This window comes from Echeneis naucrates, chromosome 7 (assembly GCF_900963305.1).
Source record: "Echeneis naucrates chromosome 7, fEcheNa1.1, whole genome shotgun sequence".
In the NCBI taxonomy this organism is placed as follows: Eukaryota; Metazoa; Chordata; class Actinopteri; order Carangiformes; family Echeneidae; genus Echeneis; species Echeneis naucrates.
In genome coordinates this window covers 12,221,993-12,236,759 of record NC_042517.1, presented here as the reverse complement: position 1 = coordinate 12,236,759, position 14,767 = coordinate 12,221,993, and the positions used below count along the sequence as shown (strand labels likewise).

Below are 14,767 nucleotides of genomic sequence, written 5' to 3'. Positions count from 1 at the left end.
TTTATATGCACCTGACAAAATGAGAGCCAACTGCATTAGGTATTTGTCACAGCTCAGTGTTTGTTAGACAACTACAATCAGCATGTGAGACAGTTATTTTTTTCCAGTTTTGTTCGTTTTCTCTTGCCTCTGTTGAAGTTCATTTAAGTGTCACCCCCCAACAACTGAAAAATAGAGTTTGCTTTTGGGCCCCAAATGTCCTGGAGTCACTGCACAACTGACTGCACCTGTCTAAAGAATTTGCACCACTGCAAATTGCGCCATCAAATCTGCATCTGATTTATGGCTCACGTGGCACATCGCTTAAACACAGACTTTGACCCAAGAAGCGCACCGAGGAGCCAGCAGCTCTCACCGACACAGCAGGGCCTCGGTGCAGGCCTCGGTGCAGTAAAGTGCAGTAAAGTGCATCAGGATGTTTTGATGATCAGGTGGAGACCTGAGCGGAGCCGGCCAGTGCGCATGCGTGGAACATTCGATCACTGGTGGTGTCGCTAACGGCTAACGCTACGGGTCCAGCCGCCATGGAGAGGAAAGGTAAATCTCTACACCGACACCGCGACCGGCTTTCGCCGGGGCTAGCCCGGCTCTGGGTGTGTTCGTGTGTCTCTACGTCGCCGTGGTTGTCACAAATGTGGAGCTATCCGAGCTGCATCCGTTCAGAGGGGGGGATTAACTGAAGGCGTCTGTCACGCACTGTTGAGCTGGGGCGAGCAGCGCTAGCTCTCCAGACGTTAGCTTTAGCTTCAATGGGACACGGTCGGATTAGCGAGCTACTTCCAGCTTTCTAGCTCTTTCTGCTCCACACACGAGCCGAAAACACGGGCAGCCGGCCCTGTGCTGGCCGACCAGCCAGCCTCCAAGGTGTGTTAGTTTGTGAGAAACGTCGCGGTTTTGACATGAACGGTCACCTCAGTGTGCTGTAGCTCATCGGTGCATTTACATGGCTCCGGTTCGGGACCGGGTGACAGATGCATTTACATGGTGGCATCTGCAAAAAATGATACAGCAGACTCCAGTTTGTGTGAGGCTGCGTAGATGTGTCCTTTACAGACGGCAGCGTTATCTAGCTTTTCAGTTTCTCCGACTGTGGGTTGGAGATCAAACGGCAGCCACAGACAAAAGAGTGGGATAACTGATGACTGGTTTCTCCTGACAGTTTTGGCACTCCAGGCGAGGAAGAAGAGGGCGAAAGCAAAGAAGACCAGCAAAAAGTGAGTCTGCACACGTGTGTTGTCCCTCCAGGGTACCAACAGAGAGATGTGGAACTGATTACAGGTCCTCTGCTGCATGTTGGCACTGTCACTCTTGTTTTGGTTATGAATGACCCCGAGTTGAAGAAGTGGAAAGCTCATCAATATAATCACAGAAAGGTCTTCAGATTTAGCACAGAGGGTTTCACTTATGCTCGAGACTAGATCAAGGCCAGCTTTATGCATAAAGCCCTGCATAGTCATTTTGGTGATTTGTAAATAATGTTAACTAAAGTATCAAAATGCTGCATCCCGCTATCAAAGTGCAGTTATTGCATTAAGATAATGCAACAGATGAATGCAGGGGTGAAAGTGAAAGTAAAAGCAGACCATTTGAGCGTTGATATCCAATACCTATTGTTTTGGTCTACCTAACAATTTACTGATCATGCCATCAGTGGCATCCTCTGGAGTGTTGCATAACAGCCTGTGCTATATTTAAAACAAGAGAAAGAAGAAGCCCACATCAGCCCACCGAAGCATGGTGTTTCACTGAAAACAGCACTATTCCATGTACTCATCTCCTGACAGTGTCATCTTCATGGCTGAAACTTGCATGTCCATCAGGTGTATAAATTTCATGGTACAAGAAATAAAATTTAAATTGAGACAGTACCCTTGCATGACACAGCCATCCTTGCAATAAGCACCACAAGGAATAGCAGCAAATACTACCTTCTTGAGGACATGGTACGAGCAAACTACAGTTTTGAATCACTTCTCAAGATATACATCAAATTAATGTCAGAGTCTGGGCAACATCTTCCATGCAATACGTAGAATAGCCTAGATTGCAGACCCCACTTTGAAAGTAATGAGCAATGGCAAAAAATGGGAACGCCCACTAAAAAGTTCATGTTTTCTAAAAAAAGATGGTTAGATGGAGTTGTGTCTGACTGCACTGTTAAGTAATAATATTCCCATGAGCCATTGTTCTCTTCATTTTTCAATAGGCAATGCAGAGCTGTGCAAGAGTATGAGAACTGCATGGGTAATTTATTGCCACCAATTCTAATTCTTTCTAAAAGTGTGTCATTATTACATTAATTGCAGTAATTCATTAATGGGAAATGCACTTCAAGTGGAAACATCATCATTGGACAGTTTAAATTCATATAGAGTAATTCATTCCAGCTGTTTATTTGTCATTGCTAGTCGTCAATCCAGTGAGGACTAGTCTAGACTAGGACTGGATAAGAGGCGAAACATCTTCTTAGATCAATTTTAAGTCCAGTTGCTTTCAATTCAATTGTTGGCCGGATATGACTATGACCTGGATGAATGACAATATACACAAAGGTGTGTCATTGCTGCACAAACGCTCTCTGCTTCTTTGCTTCAAATAACCGCATCAGACATGAATTTGCAGATTATGTGGAAACCAGCAGCCTGTTTGTGAGACACTAAGGACCAGTTTTGGGTTTTATTTGAACGTGATCTCAGCTCTCTTGGCTCCCATAGTGATAAGCAGGCTTAATCTCTTCTGCGGGGGAAGTAACATCAGGTTGTTTGGTTTTCAAGTTAATATAAGCAACTGAACTGTTGGCAAACACAGATTATAAATTGCCGCAGATATATACAGGAAAATTACCACATACCAAATACTTTCCATGATTTATAAGGTGTTCTCAAGTGTAAAATCTGTGGAGATATGATGATCAGCTTTGACCTGTTGTGGCAGGAAGGTTATATATATTTATTTGATTTTTAACAAGCTTTCTGTATGAACAAGATGATGAGTGCTTAGAAGGGGTTGTCCATCCAAAATATATTTTTTTGTATAACTGAAGGTTTTTGTATGCTAAAAGAAGCAGTTAGACGTCAGTGGGGGGAAAAAAAAAACAACCTCAGAACAGCAGACATGGAGATAATCACTGGATAAACATTTTCTTAGTTGTTGGACATGTTTACAGTTGTTCAAATGACAGAAGAGTGTAAGTAGTGTTTTTAGCTTTTATTTGATTTAACCACACATTAAATCCAAGTCATACCAGGATAGCAACCTAAAATGCGTCATTTAGGTGCCATTGAGAGCAAATGAAGACACAGAAGTTCCACTAAAGCTCAAAGCTTTACTTTGGAAATAATCCAAAGTGTGGATTCAAATTAACAGCTACATTTGAGTGTTATTAACTTTATATGGAGGTTGCTGATAAATATTAGAGTGAAACATTGGTTAAAAAGAAATGTATTACTATAACAACATTATAATTATTTATAGGAAATTTATTAAAGGTGATGCCAAGGTTAATGCTCCACCTGAAGCAGGAAAGACTATGCAAGTGTCTTTGTTCCTAATGAAGTCTATAAGGCTTGCTGTGTTCGTTCATTAGGCAGCCAGCCAATCCCAGATCTCGTCAGCAGCCCCAGCTAGAAGCCTCACCCCAGGAGCCTGAGGAACCCGAAGAGATTCTTGGCTCTGATGATGAGGAACAGGAGGATCCTAATGACTACTGCAAAGGTGAGTTTTGTCTTACTCTGACTGTTAACACAAACATTTTATCCAATTATTGAGGGTAACCAGGCCCAATTTAAAGTGTTTCAGTTGTTTGAGTCACATTTTATTCTCTCCCAGGTGGCTACCACCACGTGAAAGTCGGAGACCTTTATAACGGAAAATACCATGTTATTCGAAAACTAGGCTGGGGACACTTCTCCACTGTGTGGCTTGCCTGGGACATCCAGTATGAGAAAATCTTTATTGCGTATTCTTTCTGCACCATTTTGTTTTTGGCACATGAAGCTGGATAACAAACACAACAGCAGCTGACTCTGACTGTTGCTCTCCATTACTTCCTGTTAGCATATGTCACTTTTTCTGTGGTTTCAGGGTGAAGAGGTTTGTAGCAATGAAGGTGGTGAAGAGTGCAGAGCACTACACAGAGACAGCAGTTGATGAAATAAAACTCCTCAGATCTGTAAGTCACTGAGCAATGGCTTTTACTTGTTTCCAATTTGTGACAATCTTCAATACTACATAATGTTTGAAAACTGCTATATGGTAACAGAAAATGAACCATTAATGTGTGCCCACCATAAGTTAAGTTAGTTATTATTAAGCATCTATCCTGTTTTGATTGCCTTGTCCTCAGGTAAGAAACTCAGACCCAGATGACCCCAAGAGGGAGATGGTGGTCCAGCTGCTAGATGACTTCAAGATCTCTGGTGTTAATGGGACTCGTATCCTTTTTAGCCAAAAACTGCTTTCCTGGTAATTTATTTTGTATGGAAGAGAGAACGTTGAATTCTTCCAAAAAAAATTTACTTTTCAGCAAAAGTATATCCTTCCTTTTTGGCGTCAGATCTAGCTTGAAAACGATCTACGTGCAGGTAACAAAGTAAACAGCAGGTGTTGGCCAGGCTAAAGGGAACCTTTGTGTGTCCCCAAACAGGCCTCAACCTATCACAACACTCTGGGCGAGTAAGATCCCCTGAATGCCACAGGGATAACTATAACTGTAATGTGAGACTCCCTAATGACACCGAAGGGTTTGTGCTCTCATGACCTGCCCTCTTTTCAGTCTAAATAATGCTGTTCCTCACAGAACATGCAGGATGACCACAAGATCACAGTTGTCCAGTAATTTTTCTCCCCATGAGTTTTCAGTTTACCTGTACTTGTAATTTGTTGTTAATGTCTTGACCGCCGTGATCTTCAGATGTCTGCATGGTGTTTGAGGTGCTGGGGCATCACTTATTAAAGTGGATAATAAAGTCGAATTACCAAGGCTTGCCCCTTGCCTGTGTGAAGAGCATCATCAGACAGGTAACAAGAGACTCCCAGTTTTGCCTGCAGGTCGTTTGTGATGAATACTCAGTTGAACCACAGCAGCCATGTAGCTTTTAGGCTGAATGATGGGTGGAAACCAGTCAGGGTAGAACATGTGACAATTGAAAATACAAACAATGTCAAGTCAAACCTGCAAGATATTAGGTGTTTATTAGGTGCTTTTGTTTTGGTGGCTTGGGTAACAGATTCTACCATAGAACTAATTTCTATGGTACATTGTACATGTGCATCAACTATTTCCTTCTCAAATTTCAACTGTGAGGAAAACAAAAAGAAAGAGAAAATGACTGAAATATTACTGTGTGTATTTAATTTCAGCACCAGTGATTAATTAAAGCTTTGCCATCAGTTCATTATTAATCATGCATTTATTTTTTAGGTCCTCCAAGGTCTTGACTACCTGCACACAAAGTGTCAGATCATCCACACAGACATTAAGCCAGAGAATATTCTGATGAGTGTTGTTGAGCCCTATGTCCGTAAACTCGCAGCAGAGGCCACTGAGTGGCAGAAGGCTGGGGCACCTCCTCCTTCTGGTTCTGCAAGTATGAGACACACAAGCACACATAAAGGTATTCAAGTGCAAACAGATGAGTTTGATTACAGTTACTATTAATTTGATATTTTCTTTTCAGTAAGCACAGCGCCTGCTCCCAAACAGGTACAACCCTTTTCACTGTATACTTTTAAAAGGAGTTCCATGAATATGCTGTCAACAAAACAAAATACAAACCTCCTTTTATTTCCTGTATTCTTTTCTGACAGGCAGTAAAAATGTCCAAGAACAAGAAGAAGAAATTAAAAAAGAAACAGAAACGTCAGGCAGAGCTTTTGGAAAAGTGCATCATGGACCTGGAGGAAATGGAAAAGACCACAGAGACACGAGAGGAGGAGGAAGAAGAAGATGAGGATCCACAGTCTCCAAAGGGACGAGTGTGTGCTCCTCTGAGACAGGTGTCACTGCAGGAGCTCGGAAACGGGGGAAGAGGGGGTAAGAAGCCAATGTCATAGGAGTAACGTGTGCTGAACATGAACTCTTGGTTAATGTTGTAATGCTGTAATGTAATTCCTGGTATCAGTCATTCTAAAAAAATAAATAAATAAATAAATAAAATCAAAATAAAAAAAATAACACCTCTCCTGCCCTTACACTATCAGAGAGCAATGTGCATGCAGATCTCGTGAGGATGGGACCAGATGAGCTGTCTGAAGTGAACTGTAATGGCCATGTAGAGATGGAGCAGAGACAATCTCAGTGGAGGGATGAAGACCAACACAATGGCAATGCAGAGCCCTCGAAGAAATGTGCCAGTCAGGAGGAACAATTCAACGAGTCTCCTGTTCAGCCTATCCCCAATGGCGTGGACTCTGCCAAACTCAATGAGCTGGACAATGAGCCTGAGGGCAGGGGTGCTCACAGCAGTGGAGTTTTTGAGAGACACCTTCCTTCTGAGCTTGAGGAGGGAGAGCTGGAGAGAAGCATTTTGCAGGAAGGAGAGGATGGACCAGACTGTCAATATAGAACCCAGGAAAACCTGAGAAATGGTCAGTCAGTCAAAATCAGTACATCCACAGGCTGCAAAAAGATTTGTGTCAGCTGTTTTTTCACGTTAGGCTGCTTCTAATGGTTAATAAAGGCTCAGCTGTTTGAACTTCTGAAATATTGATTGCTAAACTGAGATTTATGAGATTTTCAGCACATTCTTATGAGTTTGTCTCTCTGTCTCTGGTCCAATGCAGGAAAGCTAACAGCAGGATCCCTGCTAGTTAACCCCCTTGAGCCACTCAATGCAGACAAGATCAAGGTTAAGATTGCGGACTTGGGAAATGCTTGTTGGGTGGTAAGTAGTCTGCTAATGACCTAAGGGATTTCCTGATTCAAGATGAAGCCCTGTCATGAGGGACACACCCAGTGTCATTTGCTTGTAAAATAGAAATACCTCAGTCTTCTAGTATTTATGATTCTCCTATATACAGTATTTCTCCCGTTATAGTTTTAGGATTTTCTTTTTTCCTCTTGTTTCCCTATCTCAGCACAAGCATTTTACAGAAGACATACAGACACGGCAGTACCGGTCCTTAGAGGTGCTCATTGGTGCAGGATACAGCACACCAGCTGATATATGGAGCACAGCCTGCATGGTGAGAGATTAGTCAATCAATTTGCATTACATCAAAACCTAAGAACAAAATTATAAGGCAGTAGTAAATGAAAAACCTCATTAGCATTAGAGTGAGAGTGTAGCAAATTGTGGGAGGGTATTAATACCACATACAGTGTTTTGTTTTTCCTCTGTGTTTATGGTGATTCTGTTGTATCCTCAGGCCTTTGAGCTTGCTACAGGGGACTACTTGTTTGAACCACATTCTGGGGAAGATTATTCCAGGGATGAAGGTACTGCTAGGATTTCCTCAGTCTGTCCATTTCTGTTTTATCCAACCATAATTACACATTAGTCCTAAGTGCTATATTTTGAAATATTTTTAAATATATGTTCTTCTGGTAGGAGGGTTTTAGCATTATGCGTGATGCGTTAGTTATTGCCACTGTGAAACGCTTCATGGTGTTTGTCTTCTCGTAATTTAGTTACATGGGATCAAATGCATATAATAATAAGTTGCATGGGAAATTGACTTTCGCTGCAAATTAGCAGGTTGCATAAGAAGTTGCATTGCACTTTGCTTTATCGTTCACTTTCCTGAGGTACTCCATTACAGTGATGTGATTCTGTAAAATTTAGAGGAAATGTAGATGTGAATCATGTGATGATGAGTACCAACATTCCTGTGTTTATGTCCTCTTTTAACACCACAAACGACATTTTCTGCCACACTGGACACGGGGCCCATCAATTCATTCCTCACTCACTTCTCTCCATCTCTCTGTCACTCAGTCTGAACGCTTCCTTTTTCTCCACCTTAAGCTTTCTTTATCTGTTGTGGCTGGCTGCTTAGCTTGAAGTGTCTACTATTTGATTTTTGCTGTAACATGTCAGGTATGTGCTGAGGTTCTTTTAGTCCATTGGCTGATGACCTGCACCTCTGCGGAAAGTTTTTCACATGCATTCATATGTTAGTCACTTACTCACCTCTCAATCTCTTTAGTGAAATCTGCTGTCTACATTTCAGCATGGCTGTATCTTATCTTTGTTCATGTTCAGTCTTCATGGTTTATTTATGTAAATGAATTGAATGGCTTACATGCATTCAAATGTTTGTAAATGTGAAAAGTAACTGAGGCTACCCATATGTATGCTTTTTGCCATACTAGGCTGTCATCATCCATTGTTCCTAATAAGTTGTTCCATGACTGTTTGCCATCTCCATCTCCTCTCCCATTTGTCATCCCCCACTCTCTCTCTCTCTCAAACGGTTTCTCTGTGACTTCTTGCCTTCCCTCTTCTCCTCTGATGTGCCTCATTTCCAGACCATCTTGCTCTCATGATTGAGTTGCTTGGTAAAATCCCTCGTCACTATGCTCTGAGTGGGAAATACTCACAGGAATACTTCACCAAGAGAGGTATGCAACCCCTCTGTCTGTGGCCCGCTGTGGGAGCAGTGATGGACGGCTTGGAGAAGGGTCAAGATTTCTCTCAGTTCATTCAGTTCTACCAAAGCTGTTGGTTTGCACAGACCACCAGGCAAAAAAGTCAGTAACTTTGCACAGGCCCGTCAGACATTGATTCAACTCACAGTAGTTCTGGCAAAGATTGCCTGGCAGAAGCACATTCGCCTGCTCCACAGTTGTAGCCAGAGGACTTGGCCGGATACTTGACACTATTGATCCCTGTTGGGGGATTTTCCAGATTTTTGGTGTAAGAGCCAAACATTATCCTAAAACGAATACTATCAAATACTTTTAACTTTATCTAATAGAGTCATTGAAGCAAAGAGAACATGTTGAACTCTTTGCAGCGTTTCTATTAATTATTAAAAGAATTAAAAAAATATTTGAGTAAATCAAAAAATGCTCAGTGTATTTGACCAAATACTTCACACTCTGGGAGACACATTTGATCCATAAGTGATTCCAACATCAGAACTTGGTCGGGATTCCGTATAATGAGAATGTCTGAAGGGCAGAAGCCTGCCTGCCTCAGTTTTTTTCCACAATTTTACATCATTGTTAACTGAATATGTTTTGGACTGATTGCTGGACAAAACAAACAATTTGAAGATGCCACGTTAGTGCTTGGATGTATACTTTTCTACGATTATATCAAAATTATGTTTCTGAAAAATTATGATTTAACTTATAAAAATATCTTTAGCAGATTTAAGTAAAAAAGAAAAAATCATGTTACTTATGTGATTTCTTCTTTTTTTTTCTCTTCTCCCTTGAAGTAGTCTATATAAACTAGCTCTTACTGAAGGGCCGATCACAGAGCATCTACTGCAATGTTACAGGTAACTTATGGCCCATTATGGTACTTCTAAGACAGAAAACCCTTATAAGGCATATAATGTTGGATCACCATGTTTTATACATTAACTGCTGGTCTGTGCTCTCCAAACTGTCCAACAAATCCGGCTCATGTGTGTGCTATTGTTCTGGGTCTGCTCTTCTTCAGCCCTCCATCCACACACCCAGAGCTGGGCCTGTGACCGAGACACGGTTTGATGAATCTGTTGTTTGTCTTGTCTTGTCTTTCCCTCTCCCTTTTACTGCTGTGTAGACCATATAGCACTGATCATTGAGCTGCTGGGGACTGTCCCACGCAAACTCATAATGACCGGCAAATATTCCAAGGATTTTTTCACCAAGAAAGGTAAAACAAAAATTGTCACGGTTAGATGCTTTTCAGTGAGTATTTTCAGTTTGCTCAATAACAACTTCAGTCAACTTAAATTATCGTGGGTAAAAACCTTTTACACATTAACTTTAGACATTAAAAATATTTCTGTTTGGGGAAAACACAAGAGTTTCAATATTTTCTTTGTTTCATGGACTTATTGAGTTCACATGCTGGTCGTGCTTCTTTCCTGCCCTGACCAGCTGTTTATGTCCGGTTGTTTGCAGGCGACTTGAAACACATCACAAAGTTGAAGCCGTGGGGACTGTTGGAGGTGCTCATCGACAAGTACGAGTGGCCCCGTGAAGAAGCTGAGTGCTTCACTGACTTCCTGCATCCCATGCTGGAGCTGATCCCTGAGAAAAGAGCCACAGCTGCAGAGTGCTTGCGTCACCCATGGCTCGCCCTCTAGTGGAGTGCTCTAGCACTTGCACCTCCTCTCTCTCTCCCTCTTTCTCTCTCTCTCTTTCTCTCTCTCTTTCTCTCTCTCTCTCTTTCTCTCTCTCTCTCTCTCTTTCTCTCTCTCTCTCTCTCTCTCTCTCTCTCTCTCTCTCTCTCTCTCTCTCTCTCTCTCACTTTCTCTCTCTCTCTCTCTCACTTTCTCCAGAGACTGCAACAGATCACTTTCCAGTTTGGGCATATCAGAAAAATATTTATTTCTCTTGTTTTCCCATTTCTTATATTCTTGTTATTGAACTTAATGCTTATGTGTATGTTTGCTTTGTACTTGTTGGTTCTTCTGTCGGTGTGATGACGTCAGGAATCTGGTGGATTATAATTCTTCGTGGTTATATTGGCTCCAACTGCTGTGCTCTGATCAACCATCCAACTAAGCGAACCTGTTGTTATACTGCTCGTGACTCATCCTTGATTGTTACACTCCTGCACTAAAACCCAAACGAACCAAGGATATGTAGCCTTTTTTTTTGGTCATTTTTGTCCCCTTTTAAAAAGAAACTGCTTTCACTTTCTTCATGCATTTTCATTGCTGTTCTTTTTAAAAAAGGAAATAATTACTTTATCTTGTTTTACACATGTAAGGTATTCATTTTTTTGTATTTGTAAAGTAGGTTTAGGAAGTTGCACACTGGGCTGGCATTTACACTGACTGTGGTAATGTTCACAGCATTTCTCCAGACAGACAGAACCCAGTTTGTTACTGAGACATTCACTGTCTGACATAGGTCATATTGTTTAGCCATTACACATCTGTTATCACCTGGTATGTAGTGTGGTTAGTCAATTAAAATAAATGAGATCTTTCATTCTCATGGGAGGCTGGTATTCTCATACACCCATTAGATTTGAGGAATATAGTGTTTGAAAGATTTCAACATTCAATTTTAAGAGGCCCAATTTAAAGGAAAAAAGTGAAAATAAACTGTATATATCTGTACCAAAGAGTTTGCCTTTATGTATATTACAGTTATGTACAGTTTTTAACAAATCTTATATCTTAGCTAAAATTATTTAGCTGGGTAGCTGTGTTTTAATAAAAGTGTATGGATGATGTGTTTGAGCTCAGTTGTATGTATGGCCAACTGTTCAATAATGTCAATGTTTTACCACAGAGATGGTGAGATCTGATGTTATGTAATGGTGTCTCAAAACCGATCATATCAAAGTAACCCATGTATCTGCTGAGGGCTAGGTAAAAACAAAAGTTACACCAGTGTCAGATTCGAGAGTATAGATTTTGTGTGAGCTGTCAGTTTACGAAGCTGTAAAACAAACACAGAATAAACACACCATACAATAAAACAGATGTTCATAAGATGCAAAATGACAGTGTCAAGCTTGTTTTTCTGAGTTTATTAAGTTTTTGACATGATGTGATTTATGAAGCAGTAAAAGACAAAGTTCCAATTACCCACATGTAAATGATTATGTAAATGATAGTTTAAGCTGTATAATTTTCAGGATTCTTGTCTTCAGCCTTGAGTACTCTTAAAGTGCATCGCACTGGTCCTGAAGGTCTCAGACACATCAGGGATTTTCTGAAAAAGAGTGAAACGTCTTCACATACCTGCGTTTTATAATTTCGATTAATTGTGCTCTCGCCTAATCTCATCCAAAACCGAAGTGAGGACTGAAGGCAAAGACTAAATTTACAGAGAAAGCAAGAGCACTTAATATATTGTTGGACATGCAGCTTGGACTCGATTCCTTGAGCTTATGGTTTGGCTCAAAGGTGCTGAGGCAAAATATATGAAATTGTGAATGAAACAAATAATGAATTAAAATAAGCCACAAAACAAACAACGAGACAAATTCTGAAGTTATTCAATTCTACAATACTAAAGCATCTTAATTATTATATAGTAAGCCCCTCTTTAAATTTTTTTTTATTAAAAGCTGCTTGATAAAAAAGAAAGCCAGCTAATTGAAGGATAAATATCAGTGTCAGTAATAACGTTCACTGAAGCTAAGGAAGACCCCACAATAGTATCAGATAAATTCTCAGTTTGCAATTACACATTAGATATAGTTCTGAAAAACTATAATAATCGTGACAATTATACGCAAATCCAATGCTGAAGATCATGTGGCCAGATCAAAAATGCCAAACAACAATTGAATGGCGTTTATACAATTTAGCTCAAGAATGAAGTTCTGATATGATTTGTAATAGGCCTGAAGTACCGAGCAAAGTCCGCCAGTCAGCACTCACACTCAGAGATCTGAGTTCACTTGTTTTGCATTAGCCCTCACCTGCTCCTTCCACCTGGAAGTTGTCCGGCAGCAGTTTGTCCTGCCGGTTGCCAAGAGTGAAGGACAGCAGTGCCAGCAGCAGGGCATCCAGGATGCTGATGATAGCCAGGATGTAAGCCCAGCGCACAGTGCAGTTCCCCAGGTTGTACTTATCCGTCCTCTGGCCACACATCCTCTTTACCTCTGGAGCGTCCCAGCCATCCGGGTAGATCATGCATCCCATTACCATCAACACAGCTGCAGGGGAGGGAGACCTTCTGTGTGTTCTTATTCTGATAATCAATTCTGAGGGAGGTTTGTGAGGCCTGACTGCAGGATACAGCAGGTATCATGTACATGTGGAGGCAGAGTGGCGCTGTGTGTTTGATGTACGATGTTGATAACTTTGAAATATTGGGTGGGTTGCATCTGGTGAAGTTTCCTCTGGGTTTATTTTTTATTTTTATTATTTGTGTCTGCACACAAATCTGAACTTTGCAGCAATGTGCTGGAAAATATCTGCTGAGTCGAATTACTCAAAAAGTAGTTTGATGTTGCTTTCAGGCTTTAATATTTCCATTTTATGTTACTTTATGCTTTTTTACTACAAACCACTACATTTAATTGAAAAAAAAAAAAGTATTATTTTGCATTAAATTAAATTAAACTAAACTTGGGGTTTCCAAACTATTGTTCAAAAAACATTCTGGATCTTTGTCAAAATGTTTCTTTGGGTGGCGAGCATTTCAAACTTCTATCGTCGGTTTTTCTTCTATCTCAGTTAGTTTTGTTTAACTGCCAGCCCAACCCAACTATTCAACCCAAAGAGGAAAGACAGTTCAAAAGCTCACAAAATATACACAAAAAAAAATAAGTTTGTGTCACACAACTTCATGTTTTTTGTAGCTACAACACAAAAAAGATGCCAACTCAATGTGCATCAGTTGTTCCCATCTACTTCCATATGTGAAGAGTTTTTCTCACAAACAGCTACATTTGGCTTTAATACTTCTTCGCTTTTCACTTGTATTTTAATTAAAGGATTTTGACATTTTGATTGTTGTAATGCTCTTCTATCGCTGGTTACATAAGCCTTTGTCAAGCCACTTTCTGTAGCCCTGGTGTGTTTTAGGTTCAGGTTTAGATCAGTTAACAACAAAGCAACACCTGATCTTGTTACATGTAACCAATCTGCCATCAGAGGTGTCAGAGTCTGAAACTGGATGCCGTATTGGCTTCCTCTGTGAAGAACAGCACATCAAGAACTAACACGCACATCAAACCTGAAACCAGAGAGGTGAGAAGGTGACTCATGAGTTTAGCACCTCAAACTTAGATGAAGAGAACAGTTTGTCAGATAAAGCACAGGTCTACCTCATTGTCTGGAGTTTTTATATTAATGTGCTGAACTTCAAAAAAGATTCAAAAGATTTTGCTGGATGTTCAATTTCATGACCACATGCAACCACGATGAAGGATGCCTGAATATCAGTAGTGAGATAATCAAATGGGGATTTGTGAGAAATAAATGAAAAATGAAAGTCAAATAGGTGAATGGATTTGGATTTGAGTGGAGTTCACTTTAAACTAAGTCCCATGTCTTGTAGGCTGGTAAAGTAGAATAAACCATTTCATGTAAAAAAAAAAAATAAATCATATTATACTCTTCATCGTTGTCTTCTTCTAAGCCAATCGTAGTTAATAACATTCCTCAATCAATTACTATGCATCTGGTGTATAATTTCAATCTCATTCTTTAATGCAGTTTAACTTAATATAGTCTTGTCCCAAGAACATTAACTCTACAGGTGGACCCCCCCCCCCCCCTCACCTGAGGCCAGCTGCATCCAGGCACAGATCTTATAGACGTTCCCGGCGTTGCAGAAGAAGAACATGCTGAAACAGACCATGGTGCCAACGACCAGCAGCATGGAGGTCCCGACGAAGAACATGGCGGTCCTGAAGGCGGGGGACGGGATGGAGCTGAAGTCCAGGACGCTGCCTTTACAGATTAACTCCGAGGTGAGCGCGTTGCCGATGCAGTAGTGGAAGAGGCCGAAGTATCCGGCCTGGGGGGTGTTCACGCTGTCCCCGATCCAGAAGGGCTGGATGAAGACCACCACGGTGATGATGCCGAAGCACATGGTGAACACGGCCCACATGACGCCGATGGCACGGGAGTTCCTCACATAGTTGGTGTGGTAGATTTTAGCGGCCTCCTGGGCTGGAAGCAGATCCAT

The 14,767-nt window shown here is 41.0% G+C and overlaps 2 protein-coding genes across 6 annotated transcripts; one reads left to right on the top strand and one right to left on the bottom strand.

Moving 5' to 3' along the window:
* The first annotated feature begins 433 nt into the window (after nt 1-433).
* srpk1a (SRSF protein kinase 1a) lies at nt 434-11,611 on the top strand. Of its 5 annotated transcripts, none has more exons than XR_003840920.1 (16): nt 434-537; nt 1,160-1,214; nt 3,587-3,714; nt 3,829-3,937; nt 4,084-4,171; nt 4,346-4,433; nt 4,913-5,019; nt 5,423-5,588; nt 5,679-5,704; nt 5,809-6,034; nt 6,202-6,588; nt 6,784-6,884; nt 7,078-7,185; nt 7,369-7,438; nt 8,471-9,812; nt 10,064-10,119. XR_003840920.1 is itself a non-coding variant. In XM_029506507.1 (16 exons), exons 1-16 carry the CDS (start codon nt 525-527, stop codon nt 10,246-10,248), a joined length of 1,950 nt encoding a protein of 649 aa, XP_029362367.1. In that variant the 5' UTR covers nt 434-524; the 3' UTR covers nt 10,249-11,611. The 5 variants fall into 5 exon arrangements, 4 of the variants coding, with proteins under 4 accessions (XP_029362367.1, XP_029362366.1, XP_029362365.1 ...); XM_029506507.1 differs by having other exon boundaries at nt 9,720-9,812; nt 10,064-11,611; XM_029506506.1 differs by having other exon boundaries at nt 8,471-8,563; nt 10,064-11,611.
* A 926-nt stretch (nt 11,612-12,537) lies between these two features.
* lhfpl5b (LHFPL tetraspan subfamily member 5b) lies at nt 12,538-14,767 on the bottom strand. The gene is made up of 2 exons (XM_029505435.1): nt 14,359-14,767; nt 12,538-12,785 (listed from the first exon to the last, which is right to left on the bottom strand). Exons 1-2 carry the CDS (start codon nt 14,765-14,767, stop codon nt 12,538-12,540), a joined length of 657 nt encoding a protein of 218 aa, XP_029361295.1.

Excerpts from the sequence above, each read along its gene's own strand:
- srpk1a (XM_029506505.1), top strand. Across the intron at positions 3,938-4,083 it reads TGGCTTGCCTGGGACATCCA|GGTGAAGAGGTTTGTAGCAA; the intron begins GTATGAGAAAAT and ends CTGTGGTTTCAG. Across the intron at positions 5,020-5,422 it reads TGAAGAGCATCATCAGACAG|GTCCTCCAAGGTCTTGACTA; the intron begins GTAACAAGAGAC and ends TTTATTTTTTAG.
- lhfpl5b (XM_029505435.1), bottom strand. The coding sequence starts at position 14,767 with ATGGATCTGCTTCCAGCCCAGGAGGCCGCTAAAATCTACCACACCAAC. Across the intron at positions 12,786-14,358 it reads CTGGATGCAGCTGGCCTCAG|CTGTGTTGATGGTAATGGGA; the intron begins GTGAGGGGGGGG and ends CCTCCCCTGCAG.